Genomic DNA, 16,704 nt, shown 5'->3' with positions numbered 1-16,704 from the left:
GGCATTTACAACATCAAATGGGAGACTATTCCACATATCCACAATTCTCTGCGTGAAAGAATATTTTCTGACATCTAATCTTGAGAATCCTTTATGTATTTTAAAGTTATGTTCACGAGTGTTGGCCCTACATTTACGGAAAACAAGTTTGCGACTTCCCCGTCATATTTTCCGTAGATGATTTTATAGATCTCAATCGTGTCTCCACGAGACCGTCTATATGCTAACGTTGGTAGTGACAGTTTTTGCAGACGTTTATAATATGACAGAGTAGACAGACCAGGAACTTGTTTTGTTGCTTGACGTTGAACATTCTCTATTGTTTCTACATGTTTCGCCAGAGGAGGACACCAGACTTGGACCGCATACTCGATGCGAGGTCTTACTTAAGCCGTTTATAACAGTTTAAAGCTGTAGGGGTTCATGTACTCCATTGTCCTCCGTAATACTCCCATGATAGAATTTGCTTTGTTAACCTTTTCGCAGATAAGTTTATCGAATGTAAGTTTATTATATATGGTGACACCGATATCTTTTTCTGAATCAATAAATGTTAAGTGTTGAGCACTTTCTTTCAGTTTGTAGTTATAGGGATCCATGTTTGTATATCCGACACGCATCATTTTGCGTTTTTCTGTATGGAATCGTAGTTTTCAGGTTTCTGACCATTTGTTTAACGAAAATATATCTTGCTGAAGAATTTTACAATCCTGTTCATTAAGTGCTCTAAATGCTTTCGTGTCGTCAGCAAATAGATAAGTTCCGGTTCCATTGCTCGTTCATATTGAATTATATCTCTTAACGCCTGACATAATGGCAAGTATGATTGTTAAGAAAACATTGTTTGTGAATTTAATGTTAAATTTTAATGTAGGACACAGAAGACTTACATGTATAATTTTATTTCGTCTGTTACACTCATTTTTATTGGTTGGAAAATTAAGGTTATTTCTTCATAGCCCGAAAAAATTTACGTCATTTTTAATGACGTAATACACGTAGAACTACTTTTGACGTCGTCTGCTTGCGACTATCAATGTGTCGTTCAACGTCGGATATTTTCGGATTGGTTATCGAACAGAATATCGATTATAAAGTCATCGGAGATACGAAAGCTCTATCAGAAGCTACAGTCGAGAATGTTCTGCGAACCAAAAACGTGTAATCAGCAACACTTTAGCTTCGATAATCAATCAAAACTGCGGCCATAATCAAAATGGCGTAGGCCCACTTGTGGCCGCGGAAAATACAACTTGCCTCTGATACCGTCCAACTCATGCGCCTCCTCGATTAGCAATGTTCTGTCATCGGGGATGTTTTCCAACTCATCTTTCAATAACTGAGTGTTTAATTTTCCTCACAAGGCTCTTACATATAAACAAACATTCCAGTGTTTCTGATTTGTTAGCCTACAGCACCGTGAGTGACTGTTGACTGCGTCCTCAGACTAGTGCGAACTGGATCAAACCGGTTCGGCATGATCGTTTTCGCGGGAAATTTTAAAAGCGGCACAGTTATTGGCCTCAATGAACCGCTGGTGTAATATTGATGCGCCACACATCAATCTATTAATTTGTTAAAATAAATTGAATAAATGATGGTTTATGTCTAATAAGCATTGTTTTTAGTTATTACAATAAAATTATAAGCATTATTCTCAATTTATTTTTGGTTTATGAAGTCATAGACAAAAAAACGGATGGGCATTCTTCATAGACGCGAATGCCCATCCGTTTTTTGAAGCGTCTATGAAGAATGCCCATCCATTTTTTTGTCTTTGACTTCATAAACCAAAAATGAATTGAGAATAATGCTTAAATATCCCATAGTCAGCCATTGTTTGAATTGCTAAATATAGCGTTTTCGCTCCTTCGCGTTTAGGTCGAAGGAGCGATATTAGAAATTTGGCCCTAATGGAACACCATAATGATGTAGTTCATGCCATCACATACCAATGAAACATTGTGCCTTTACAAAACATCCGCCTTTTTGTCATGGCTGTAATCAACCCCTCTTCGCTAGCTATATAGCCAAGGCTTCTGATTACGTTACACTCCGCGAAGATGTAGTCAACCTTCAACCATCAAATATTGTTTGCGTGAATGATTAGTCTCAATCATGGAACATTTGTTACATATATTTTCTTATAGCTTATATTTCATCAACCGGCCGAATTAAAGTGCGATTTGCTTTTGTTTTGTTTTGTTTTTTGTTTGTTTTTTTACCTTTTTTACATTGTGGCTTGGTCCTATTCTGCCTTAGGTATTCTCATTGTTGATGGGTCGTTCAACAATACATGAACAAATATCAATTCTGATAAAGTATTTCATAAATTCATTGTCAGTAAATTTCAACGTAGACCAAGCTGAAGATTTGATCAGGTCAGACCACAGGTGACAAGCGCGGTTTGGTTTGGTTTGGTTTTGGTTTGGTTTGATTTGGTTTGGTTTGGTTTACAAATTTTGCGTCTACTTTCACGGCGGCTGCTGTGTTGAGGCGACGTGAGGGGGCCAGTGGTCGAGTGCATCCGGTGCCTGTGTCCCCCTCAGGTGAGTCTGGTCATCCATCCGGAACGTGGGCGCGGCTAGGTGGTCCTTCTCGATACCGGCCGGGTGTCGACTCCACATGAAAGCCCGGTTGTAATATTTATTAATGTGTACTACATATGTATGTACAATGTAATACCCCTAACATACTTTACAGAGCCTATCTAGTGTAGACTCGAAGATCCACTCATAACCTATATATAATTGACACCCTAGTGGTCACATGTGGTAACTTTGACACAAGGTCCAGAGCACGTGGTCTAAATTTACTCTAAGCGATTAGATAACTGATATCTGTATGGAGTTTGTCAACTCCCCCGCCGCCAACCTCGGTACAAGTTCAGATAAAAACGTTCTACTGTATGTGTGCTCTCGAGATTGAATTTATTATCTTGTCAAAACAGCATATGGCTTATTTTGAAGACTATCTTACCTTTTATTTAAGATAGCTTTCCAGTATTGAAATTCTTAGCTTATTTTCGAAATTAGCTTACAAGTTGTATTTTCAAAATGTTTGGGTATAGAGACAGGAACCGACTAATCATCCATATTGAAACCACAGGGATTTGAGAATTAGTTAATTCTATGTATTTGGATCTCCCCTAGTGTGTATAGCACATTTTGAGACGTTTTTGGGAGCTAGATTAAAATTTGGTAAAAATGCCACCCCTGGTTTTCCTTAAATACAGAATGAACACCAGGGGTGTCATTTTTACCGAATTTTAATCTAGCATATAGTAAAACGGAGAAGGTGTGACGGAATATACTATCGTTATTAAAAAAATTAAGATAAAGAATAATTAGCGAACAACACACCGACAGTAGTCAGATTCCACAGTGCCAACATTAACTGCTGTTCATATATATGCATGCTCTTTATAATGTACACATTTCATGCTGGAGAAACAGGTGCCCTTTACATTAGTATATCTGCATTTTTTTCGTTGGAACAGAATAAAGGATTCAAATTACTTTTTGTCCCATCATAAACTTAAAATAAATGTAGGCAGTAACATGGTACTGTATACATAGCTTGTATGGTAACCCTTGCTTTAAGTATCCGCTTTTGTCAGATCAAGCTCTGAGAATTTTCTTATATACACCAGTGGGAATATTCCAGATGTGTTGAAATATAAGAAATTCATAATATTTCATTATGAACATTTTAACTTATGAATTTGTACTTTGAAATTAAGTTGGAAATGTTTCATTAAAATATTGTGAAGGGTAACCGCAATGCATTCTGGGAGAGGTTACTTTTCAAGCGTAGAGTCATCAGGGTATGGCGTTACGGAACGTGCTACTGATTCCCGCTTTTTACGAAGCGTTGATTTTTCTCTCTGTTTTGTATTTAAAAAATAATGATAAAAAATAAATCACCATTTAATATCTTTGAAATACCTGTGACATTACACGACACGTCATAAAAATGACGCTACAAACTACAACTTAATTATAATTACCTAAACAAGATAAACAATAGCAACCAACCAACAATAAACAAATGGAAGCGGATTCGTAAACAAGTCAGTTATTAAAACCGTCATGGACAAGACAAACTTCAACTACAGTTTAATGGAACGAACCATGTCGAAACGTTTCCACAAAGATTTTGGCGAAGTGCTACTGCAGTGAGATTTCTCTATACATTTCCTGACGTTACTGTAAAATGTTGTTTGTCGAAGTGGTATGTGGCTTTAGGCTCATGAAAACTGATCAAATTGAGCCAGTCAAGTCATTTAGCTATTTGATAGAGAGACTAGTGTCCAACAATAAAGTAAGGATATATTCACAAGGTGACAATGACGGTCAGGTCACACGTCTAGACACTCACAAGACACCGTCGGGACAAAATTGGGGTTATGATTATTCCAACAGGTGTCTAGACAATGTGCTCTAATTTAGTTTTGCAGTGTTGACATTATGATAATAAGATTAACAAATATGATTGACATCACTATTTATTTCGTAACGTCCAAAATGAAAAGGCCCACAAGGGCAAATAAATGATGCGAATGAAGTTGTAAAATTATAAAATTATAGAAAATGTGTTAAACCTACGGGATATATCCTTCATCTTGGATAAATGATAATCGCCGCTAGGCCGAGGTACAAAATCAATAACAATGTCTTTGCATAAGACAATACAAATTGGACACAACAATGTAAGGCTTGTTAACTTCAGCTAGTTGGGGTATTCGCTCTTGGTTATCCGGTTGTAAAACATAAAACAAAACTTGGATACAACTTGTTGTACAGTATATTACGCCAATGATTCTTTATATCTTAATTCAATATTTTACAAAGCGTGTTGATTCCAGATTTTCTGTGAATATACAAAGAAACTGTCGCAGGTTGTAAAGAATGCAGAAATGATTTCGGTAAAATCATGATTCATGTATGTACATATTTAGATCAGTCACAGAAATTGGATGTTACCTAATCAGATAATTAAAATGCATGTTATAATAAAGATACAAGCCATCCAATTCCTATGGATGTCCAGCCAGAGACCTAAAATATTGTTATTTAATTATATTTTCCAGCACTTGCCATATGAAAATGATAATTATTATCGTAATATTGCGCCGTGGACCGACTTTGTAGCTCAAAAGTCCAATAAACTCTACATTTGATATAGTGATTTACCATCGTCCTCATGTTGAGATTTGACATTTAAGAAGTACAGCAATTATGATTTTGAAATCGATCTGGTAAAACATTCAAGTATTCAGGAGAATCGAAAACGTGCGCTGATTTCCTTGTATCTTCATACGAATATTGATAATGATTAATTGGATTATCAGCCATACGAAAATCCTTGATATATTACTCTGATTTGCAACTAGGGTTGCACAACACCTAGTTGCACAACATTTACATTTCATTTTCATTACAATTTATTTAGCCGAAATGTTACGTGATATCAGGATCTACAGCATCCGGAACTCCTCGGGTTTTTAGTGTGTATACAATATAGACTGGCCAACTTTTTAATTTCGTGAACCATCGCATTTTTCAGAAATATAAAAGCATACGTATTATCTCATTTTTACGTCTTATCTGATTATTTAAAATGTAAGTTATATGTAAACAGGAAGTTACAAAGAATTCATGAGTAAACAACTTTTCCAGCACATCAACACCTGGCATTCACTTGGACTGAAATTAAAAGGAATGTTCTATTAAGTGAGAAATATCATTATAATCACAAGGATGAGGATGAAACCAAGCCCATGATTTATATATATTGTCAGGAACGTCGACCATATCGTTTATCGGTGTTTACACTATATACATGTATTTATTCTAGTTGTAATGACCGTGGGCCGGACTGTGTGATAAATTCCCATATGGACATTGGCTACGTAACAGATATAACTATTGACTGCGGATTGTTTTGCCTAAATATATATTTTAACGACTCTACTTAAATTATAAAAAGTATTCTCGACTAAATTGTCCCTATAATCATCAAGGACCATTAATACTTTGTGAAGAATTTCAAGTAGGAAAAATTACCAGATCATTTCCTGTTTGTCATTTTCAAGTAATATGTCAAGTATCATTTTTATCTATATATTATACATCATATACATAACAGACTAACATATCATATCTACATCATACATATTAGTAAAACCACTTCAGCGTCGTCACGCGAACAAATACATTTTACTGTGTAGGATAGTGAATCTTATCAGAGGTATTCAAAGTAGACGGATTAAAGACAAATGCACAACGTAATCAGTAAATATATGGTGATTATCTTGTGTATGATTTTCACGTTGTTAGTAGGTCATTCACGTGCGATAGATCATGTGATAGAGTCAAAATATGGGATATCATTCAATACGGACAACCACGTGGTTTCTATACATATAAAGAGAAACACAACTTCACATGATAACGAGTAACACACTGTGTATGTCCGCCATGTCGCACCTCAGTAATGATACTGATGAGAATCGCTCTTTACTTGGTAGAGGAAATCAAGCCTCGGTTAATATTGGGTCTTACGATGATTCCAGAGACCAATATGAACCACCAACAAAGAACCGGCCTTTAATATCACCGACCATTCGGAACGTCATAATAGCCGTCCTTAACGTTATCACCAATGTAATGATGAACGTTTCCCTCCCAGTCTATGCTGATACAATGAATCAAGTTGGAGGAGGTAGTTTTGTTCTGCTTATCAACACAAGTTTCACGGTTTCAATTTTATTTGCTGTGTTGACCCTCCTTGTGAAATATACCAAGATCGATCCAAATGCCAGTTTGAAACCAAAGTCATCATGGAAAGTTCTTATAGCTATGGGTTTATTCACCACGCTAAATGGTATACTGGTTGTGAATGCGAGTCCCTCGGATAGGACGCCTCCCTATCTTCAGGGGATATTAGCATCGACAGTCATTCCATATACAGTTGTGTGTCGTCTCATCATCCTTCGGAAAGGTAAATCACCAAATACATTATATTGAAAATAGTAAAAACTGACACAGACTCATATTAGCGCTTTCGCTCCAACTTGGGAGCTCTCCAGACTGTTTATTTTTTGTTTTGTTTATTCATATATAGTAGAATTGTTTCAGTTGGAAGATATTAACTTTGATCGGATAGAAATGATAAAATTCTAATAATGTTTATGTTTTTTGTTTTTGTTTTTGTTTGTTTTGTTTCCCATCAAGCATTTTTATTGCGTATGCATGACATTAAACTAGTGTTTGTTACTTATGCTGTATGTCAAATATGTAAACTGATTTAGGCCCTTATCATCACTAACATGTCTCAGACGCACCGGGCTTCTTTAAACAAATAAACAAAGTAGTATATTGTATAAGTATACTTCTGTGTCCAACATACACAGAATATGATAACCAAACTAATATGTTTTGCCCTAGGTATAAGTACTGTCAAGGCGTTATGTACGTGTGTGGTCTTGGTAGGACTGTTCGTAAGCACTGAACCACAAACGTTCGGACTAGACGGATCTGGAAACGGCGACACTGGATCGTCACCGTCAGTCCTGAAGAGAATCCTTTGGCCCCTTTGCTTTGCCATTGGTTTCCTACCTATGGGTCTGAGTAATGTGTTTTGCGAAAAGGAATTAAAGAAAGATGAGGTAAGAAGATATTTCATATGTTTTTATTCAGAATTGATCAGAAACAACGACTATCTGTAGTCAAGTATCCTCTCCGATTTATTTTTAACTCCATTCTATAACTTAAAGTTTCAAAGATTGTTTTTACAAAGACTTCCCCAACTCCAATAATGTTTCCTTCAAAAGGTAAGGAAGCTTGTTTAACTGCGTACTGATGAAGCATCATTTTATATGTATAATTGAGACATCTTTCGGATGCTTCACCTTCAACCTGGAAGACATAAAGGAGTGTAGTTTACTGAACCTGAGTCAAGATCATGATATGATATTAATCAGATTGCTACATGTTCGACGGCCATCGTTCTCATACTCCTAAGCTGTTAGTAATACATGAAAATACACCTACACAGAGTCTATCATTAAATTTCAGTTAAATAATAACCGTATACACTATAGGTAGTATAAATGACAATTTAACCAACATGTATTCATGTCTGTGTATCGTAATCTTGCTTTTCTATTGCAGTATAACGATGCATTTAAATTAAGTGGGTTTCATGTGATTTTTGTAACGTCGTGTAGCATTTCAATTACAATAGCAATTAACAATTTTTACTGTACTCTTAAAATTAACTTCCCGGAATAATCTTCAGAAATAAACTTCTTTTCTAATAAGGCTTACAATAAGTGTCTAGATAGAGACTTACATTCCAATACGTAGACTTGATAATAAGATATAATTTTCTATAAGTTTTGTACAAAAGACACACCCTATAATTGTATTTGCATGGTTAGCTATAATTTGAGAGTAAGATGTAGTAGAAAGTTAGGCATAGTCGTCTAGTGGTAGGACGCAGGGTGACGTGACCGAAGGGTCACTAGTTCGAGTCCCGGCACAGATACTGTGTTGTTTCCTTAAAACAAAACACTCCGTTGTGTTCCAGTCGACTCAGCAGTAAAAGAAATGTCCGGTGTAAGCTGTTAGTGCCAAAATAGCAGCTCCGGTTGTATGGACTGATTGCTTAATGCCCAATAACCAAAGATGAAACAAAGACGGAAATATTGCTGTTACATAGCAATATATAACACTCCAAATTATTAATATTTTATCAGCAATAGAATATATGATAGAATAGATTTGTGATTTTGTAAGCTCTCATTTCTCATTGCTTTATAATTTCTTGTTGTCAATGTTAACTTGATACGAGGTCACCTAATTACGATTCCAATCACTTTATATCGATCACCAGCTATATCTGTATCTGTGACAAAGATCAAGTAGCTTCATAGTGAATGACAGCATAGGCATACATATAGTAAACAGTCAGATAACTTATTGGTACATAAAGACACCGTCACATAACCTACTTCATCACCTTTATCTGTCACAAAGTAAATAACCTAGCCACCACCTTATAATCGTATATCACAACAATCTATCAAGTTTCATTAAAAATCAAAAAGTATACCTCTTATGAACAGCCGACTGTCAATCTTGTGATTTCTTCTCTACGATGTAAAATTCCCGGTCCATAATTATGTAATACAAAGACATTATGAAATAGTAAAGAAATAATGGAATAGCAAATAAATTATTAAATAGTATTGCTCTCTCTCTCTCTCTCTCTCTCTCTCTCTCTCTCTCTCTCTCTCTCTCTCTCTCTCTCTCTCTCTCTCATAAAAAAGCAACATATGAATGAGAATTAAGATCGATGTATTTGAATGATGATGATGATGATGATGATGGTGATGATGTGTTTGGATGAAATATAGTGATGATGCATGTGTTTGGATGATGATGATGACGATGATGATGAGAATGCTTGTATTTGGATGAAATATGATGATGATGTGTTTGGACAATGATGATGATTATGATGATGTGTTTGGATAATGATGATGATAATGATGATGATGTGGGTTTTTTTATGATGATGTTGTGTCCGGATGAAAGATGATGATGATGATGATGATGATGATGATGATGATTTGTTTGCTGGATAATGATGATGATGATGATGATGATGATGTGTTTGGATAATGATGATGATGTGTTTTTGGATGATGATGATGTGTCCGGATGAAAGATGATGATGATGACGACGATGATGATGATGATTTGTTTGCTGGATAATGATGATGATGATGATGATGATGAACGGAAGGGAATTTGAATGAATTATTTTATTATGTACATCATATGTTGTTAATGAAAATGCTTTAAAAAAAATTACAAAAAAAAAATAGTATTGCTCAAATTATCTCCGCGTTAAATGCAAAGCATCTCACTTAAAGCTCGTTTTTTTCACGAAAATTGATTTTAACGTCTTTTTATGATCTGAAAGTAAACATTCAGTTAATTATCTTATATTGTCCAAACTACGCCAATTTTGCAAGAAAAGAGGTTTTACTATCAGTACACGTACACATAATTATACAGATGTTAAGCGGTTGCCTGTTAGATTATTTCCAGTTGGCTTTTGATCATCAAACATCATATCAAATGGCACTATCATGAAAATACTGGCCTGTATTGTTAAAATGTCAAACATCATATCAAATGGCACTATCATGAAAATACTGGCCTGTATTGTTAAAATGTAGATCCCCCCCCCCCCCCCCCCCCCCCCCCCCCTTTTTCACTGGATAGGCATCAGCCGAGCAATTGGTCTGTCACGTATGTCTGAAATCTTTCTCATGACTTACTGTAGGATGTCCTCCCTTTTGATAGACAGTATTCCAATAGTACATTGAAGACGTGTATCGAGAGCAAAATATCTAGACATTTACCGACACATTTCTTTTATACTGTCTTAGAATTTCTTTAGAATTGTAATCATATCTTTTATAATTATTGACATTGTGTTATTGTTTGTCGCTTCCCTAAACGCTATGTTAACTCCTTTTTCGTGTTTTTCGTTCAGAAAAAATCACAACTATTACTTACCAAAGTAGTACATGCAATATTGAGTGTATTGGAGGGGGGACCTTTAGTTCAGTTTGCCACTTTATAAAAATCATACTTTTACTTTGCATATACATGTATATTTATACAACAAATTTGTAACCTGACCAGTCGGCCTTTTAAAGAAGACCGATTTATATACTTATTATGTACTTCATTTTCTAGATTTTTTACCCTGATTCTTCGTTGTATATAAAGAGTTATAATTTACAGGAAACTGTCACTTTAACTAAGTATTTGGGTATATGCGAATGTTAACAAGTACCTAGCCGAAATATATTGCACAATGATAGCTGTTAACAAAGACCAGAAAATGCACACTGGCGATGCCACAAACAAGGGAAAGCTAAAAATCGTTTACTTTCAGGGCGAGTCTCTGGGCTTCATAACATGGACCAATATATTCCAATTCGTCACCATGGTATTTTTCTTCTGGACTGATTTTGTGCCAGGATTTGGAATGGTAGGAAAAGTTTTTGTACTAATAATTTATATCAGTTTGACAATTCAGTTATTTATATTACATTTTGGTAATGCAATATATTCGGTTAATACAGCCCAAAGTGCATTGCGGGCTCCTTAATTGCGCAAGGAATGATGGGAGATATTCTCATCGCTCTACAAACCACTCATTACTTGGTTTATTTTTCGTAATAAAGAAAAAGAATCAGCCTTGCAATTTGTATAATAAACTAAGTTAGAAATGTCTTAATTGACTTTTAATTATCTGGTATTTAACAGTACGTACATATGATTCAACAAGACTGTTGAACATAGACTAATATTTTTGTTATTGCCTTTAATGTCTTTATTTTACAGACCGATTCAGCTTCTCAATTCTTCACGAAGTTCGGGAAAGGATTTTCCTGTCTATTCAGTTCAGCCAGTTCTTGCCACGGACTAGCTGGAAAAGCCTGGATATTTAATATTGGTTATGTATTCGGAAACCTGTTTCAGTTTTTACTGATTCAGTACGCGGAAGGGTCCGTGTTCGCGGTCATCGTACAGGCTATCATCACTCCAGCAGCAACTATTTTCTGGACACTGTTTCACTATGACGATGCCACAGATATTCTGAGCTGGAGTCCAGTGATGAACTCAACAACAGGCTTCACTTTAGCAGGACTAGCCATAATAGTACCGGGAGTGTTTCTCTATAATTATTTCAGTAGGAAGGAATCGCAAGAAGCTGCACAAGGTGTAGATAATTCTTAACAATCCAGAGTGTTTGTTATGTGATCATAACTGGAAAAAAGAAACATCTTCAAAAGGACAACCAACAAAGTTGATATTATTATATACATTTTACATTCAACAGAACAAGATATACAATTAACAACCATGTAAACCTTGTTGTTCATTTTGAAAATATATTTCAGTTTTGACAAAAATGAACCAATCAACGGGCTCGGGGGAATTAACTTCTGGACTTTTAGGGAAAATATAGGAACAGTTTCCGTGAAATTCGTCGTATCAAAACACAAGAACTTAGCACAAACTCCTAGCCCATGGTCAACATATATATATATATATCATAGTAACTTCCAAAACCGAACAAACCGGTGCAAATGGTGAAAGAAATATAAATAAAAACAAAAGTTTTTGGTGCAGGTGTTGAAAGGCATTAACACATCACTTGATAACTATACTAAGGGTACTGATATTTGACAACAGGGACCATGTGGGTTAGGCTATCACATCCCGTAGTTGAACTGAATGATTTTTTTTGGGGGGGGGGGGGGGGGGGGGGGTTGTATACATGTTTTGTACATTATTTGTTATGATTTACAATGTGAGGCGAGCTTTGTACTGCAGCTTGATATCGCTATTTCTCCGAGAGTACTTCTTTCATTTTTCTTTGTATTTCGTATGAACATTTAACTAATTATCAAATGATTAAGAGGATAATAAGGGACAACACTGTGCAAATATTTATTCTCAATTTCATATGATTTTCTGGTATTGACATATTGTTTTAATACAGATCATGGTATCAATCCACTGATCTTTCTCTGACAATACCCGAAGATACTCCCGGAAATGGTTTACGTTTCTGCTGCATAATGTTTGGGTTGAGCACTGGATCATGACCAACTATAATTCTGGAGAATTTGTTATAAATTGTTTATTCATATTGTTTACATTTCATTTCAACAAATTTTATTGACATTTGATGGTATTAGTCAAAAGGATTAAATAACAGGCCAAGCCTATATAAATTTTCTCCTATGGTGGCAATTGGATCGTATAAATATAAAATCAATATATAAATTTACTATGGAATGAAAAAAATACATGTATAACTAACATTTAAGGGAGATAACTCAAACATAAACATTCACACATCATTCATACATGTTTACATTTACTTTGAACACAATATTTGGAACAAACTGATAATTTTGTCCATACCATCTGATGACTGCTCATAAAGTTTTGGTTTCCACTTCTCTGTATATCCTTGATTCACTTTTCTATATATCTTTTTACTGTCTGTGGACAAACTCTTCGGCTTAGGTGAATAAAGACCTAAGGTATCTGTCCATATATTTTCCAAAGGTAGTATTCAAAGTCAAACAGTCTTTGGAAGCTGGAAAAATTCATCTTGAACAGACCGTCAAATCTGCCACGACTGTATGAAATTAAATGGAAGTTGAATTAGGAAAATACAGATCTAAATCAAATATTTACTCTTTCAATTCTCTTTTATTTTGATTTGAAATGTTTAAAGACTTGCGACTTAAAGGGAAACAACATCAATACATTGAAATAAAAGATTTCTGTTACCATTATACTGTGTACCAATGTTTTTTTGTTTTTTTTTATAAACAACAAGTTTATTCATATCTTACACAATTGAATCAAACAGCAAACAAAAGACCCAATGGGCCTCACCTGTTTCGAATGCAACTTTTGAAGTTGATATTGGTCATTTAGGCAAATCCTTAACTGATAACCACTTAAAGGAACTAGAGGAATAGGCTAGATTTATCTATTTTTAAGTTAATTTTGTAACCCGTCATTCGAAAAAAACTACTTCCCCAATATCAAGTCTTTAGGCCTCATGATTATTGAGAGGTGGTTTAAAGATTTAAGTATATTTGACCTCTGTGACCTTAAATGTAGGTAAAGACCAAGCATTTGAACACTTTGGTAACCCTTCACTGCAACATGCAGACAGACGCCTCTGCACGGCAGAAAAGATCAGGTGAGCTAAAGATATCGAAATTACCAAATGAACAAGGAATGAGATTAGATAAGTAAAGAAGGTAATTCTAGACTCCATCTTTCTAAATTGATGAGGACTCCTGGCAAACAAGAACACTAAAAAGTCATGTGCATTTAAACAAATATCAGCCTTCCATAAGAAATATATCATTGTTCAAAGAAAGTATCAAATATTTGCAACCTAAACTCACCAATTTGCAGGATATTTTGAGCATGTGTATATTTATAAGGCATTTTAATTACACTATAAACCTAAATGTTAATTTTATATGCATTGTACAAGCATTTCACTATTGACTGGTTTAAAACATGCAACATCTTTATTGCTATCGAAATTTCCAAAATAAGGTAACATTAGGTTTCGTCTAAATCTTTTCAATAGCTCAATCAGCACCGCCATTTTTGTAGGCCTATATCTGTGAAATGACTCCAGAACCAATCAGAAGTATTTTACTTTTATTTTAAGTATCAAATGTAACATCAATCGGAGTTTTCACTTATCGATTGCAAGTTATTGACGGTTGATGGCCAGTATTATCAACACAGGGGGAGACTTTCCGATGTCGCATCAACTACAATGTTAACGAGTTACCTCCCCTTTCACACACCAGGCAACAGGCATGTTTGATTATCATTAATGATAAAGCAAGTCATTGTGTCTGGTTTTTACGCTTTTTAATAATTCATTTATCTTTAACAGTTGTCTTAAAACACATTAAAGCGTAAATCATATTACTAAAATACAAAAATATTTCGTGGAAGGAGATAGTGTTTTGTTAGTTTTTTTAAAGGAACATTTTCTGTCAAATCCTAAACTCATCGAGATTTATCATAGAGATCAGCGACATTTTCATTTTCCTGAGATTCCCGAATGAACTTGTTTCCAGAAAAGACGGCGATAATTGCTATAGGTGGCTATTCCACACTACCTAATAAAGAGAAAACATCATCTAGTTTTTGACAAAATTTGACCTACAGACATAACTCAACTGGCACCTGGTAAAGTTTTATTGAGCATGGATTCACCCCATCCATGTAGTGGAGTGCACCTTTTCAGTAAAGTCTGTGATCTGTGACCAACTTTGACCACAATGACCACCATTTAAATAGGAGAAGAACTTGAGTATATTTTTATGAGATATCTTGGAACACAAGCTTTTATTTATCTCAAGTTGTAAACAGTGACTTTTGACTTTCAGCCTGCCCTTGACCGATGATCAACAAAACCTAATCAGGTAATGAACAGAACTTGGTGATGCAAGAAACATATGTTTTCGTCGCATTAGCACATCAATTAGAAATAAAAGCCCCTAGTTTCAAGTTTCAAGTTTTTTATTTACCAAATGTCATATAACATATAGGTATATATCAATACATAATACAAGAATCATAATAATAGAATGTCCCAAGATGGCGAAGGATAATTCCTTATACATGTACAAAATTAATATTAATACTCATTACCATTAATATCATTAAAATAATGAAGTACAATATAGCACTATAGACTAGAGGGATCTTTGTGCCAACCACTGAATGATCTTTATCAGTCTTACGAAAGACTCATCTTTTCTATAATTTTCCCTTCTTTAAACTTGTCCTCTTAATCATTTGATAATGTGGAACATTCTGAAATGTATTAATAACAAAGTTTCAGCTGTCAAAATCCAAGACGGATGCCTATCTTCCTTCTGAAGTTTGAGAAATGTCCATCCAGTACTTCTCGAGAAATAGGTAACACAAAGTTAGACTGTTCGGTTAGCATACCAGAAACAAAAGGTAGGTCATTCTTTTTATCATTCAATAGCTCTCGTAAATAAAACAACATGCTAAAGGATTCCTTGAGATTTTAGAGCTGATGATTTATTGTTCATGTGCATAACATCAGTAGATGTTAAATACTGCTCCTACATATACACAGTTAACTGAAAACCTAATTCAACTTTATAAACAAACTTACATCACTCCAAATTTTGATATTTTATTACATGAATGACTGATATCCTCAGAGTTAATATAAATCAATTCACGGAGTTCCTTACAATACTAACAGTAGTATAACGTAAATGCAATACATAATTAACTACCTAAATAAAAAGACGAGTTGAAACGAGGATGACTTGCACTCGGAACTCCTCGAATGTAACTACGCAACATCTGTTTAGCACAGTCGAGGAGTTCCGATTGGGTTGACCGGTGTATACAAAATACATTTCTGGTAAAAAAGTACCAGTTACAATACATAATACACAACCGGTGTATATGAAACTAAAGTAGAATTTTGTTGATTACAAATAAATGTATATATATTCAATATTACAAAACAAAAAAATAGCAAATAAAACACAAGATACATGTATGTAACAAATAATGAACCAATGAGAATTTGTCAAAATATTTAAAAAAAAAAAAAAAAAAAAAAAAGGGGGGGGGGGGGGGGGGCATCAAGTACCGTTTTAAAGTAGCAGTGAGAACCCATATTCAAAAGATACAATGATGTAACACTCATGTTTACACTTTTAAGGTAGACCGACCCTTCTGTGACCTCACAGACATGAGTCCGGCGATCCGGCGATCCGGTGTCCGGCGATCCGGGCCCTTGACTATATTCACGAATAGTTACATCTGGTTTAATTTTCAAGTCAGCTGGGAGATAAATGTTTAGGCCTACAGCACGATGCGGTCAAGAGGTAATGGGGTCAGTTTTGTAAAACTAAAAGACTAGGTGAGGCTTATGCTTCCAATGAAGTGAGAACATAAATTAAAGATGGTCCATTGAAAACAAGGACAGCGCCGATGTATCACATAATGTGCCAATGTGTGACGACCATATAACGTTAGTTACAGTCTCGGCGGAGAC

At 35.0% G+C, this 16,704-nt stretch overlaps 1 protein-coding gene across 1 annotated transcript; it reads left to right on the top strand.

Moving 5' to 3' along the window:
* The first annotated feature begins 6,374 nt into the window (after positions 1–6,374).
* Positions 6,375–12,348, top strand: LOC117314534. Its single transcript, XM_033868600.1, has 4 exons — positions 6,375–7,005; positions 7,452–7,672; positions 10,984–11,079; positions 11,436–12,348. Exons 1-4 carry the CDS (start codon positions 6,450–6,452, stop codon positions 11,829–11,831), a joined length of 1,269 nt encoding a protein of 422 aa, XP_033724491.1. The 5' UTR covers positions 6,375–6,449; the 3' UTR covers positions 11,832–12,348.
* The last annotated feature ends 4,356 nt before the right edge of the window (positions 12,349–16,704 follow it).

Source organism: Pecten maximus, chromosome 16, assembly GCF_902652985.1.
Source record: "Pecten maximus chromosome 16, xPecMax1.1, whole genome shotgun sequence".
Taxonomy (NCBI): domain Eukaryota; kingdom Metazoa; phylum Mollusca; class Bivalvia; order Pectinida; family Pectinidae; genus Pecten; species Pecten maximus.
Note: the sequence above shows the minus strand (reverse complement) of the source record. Positions and strands in the feature narration are given on the sequence as shown.

Excerpts from the sequence above, each read along its gene's own strand:
- LOC117314534 (XM_033868600.1), top strand. The coding sequence starts at position 6,450 with ATGATAACGAGTAACACACTGTGTATGTCCGCCATGTCGCACCTCAGT. Across the intron at positions 7,006-7,451 it reads TCTCATCATCCTTCGGAAAG|GTATAAGTACTGTCAAGGCG; the intron begins GTAAATCACCAA and ends GTTTTGCCCTAG. Across the intron at positions 11,080-11,435 it reads TTGTGCCAGGATTTGGAATG|ACCGATTCAGCTTCTCAATT; the intron begins GTAGGAAAAGTT and ends TTTATTTTACAG.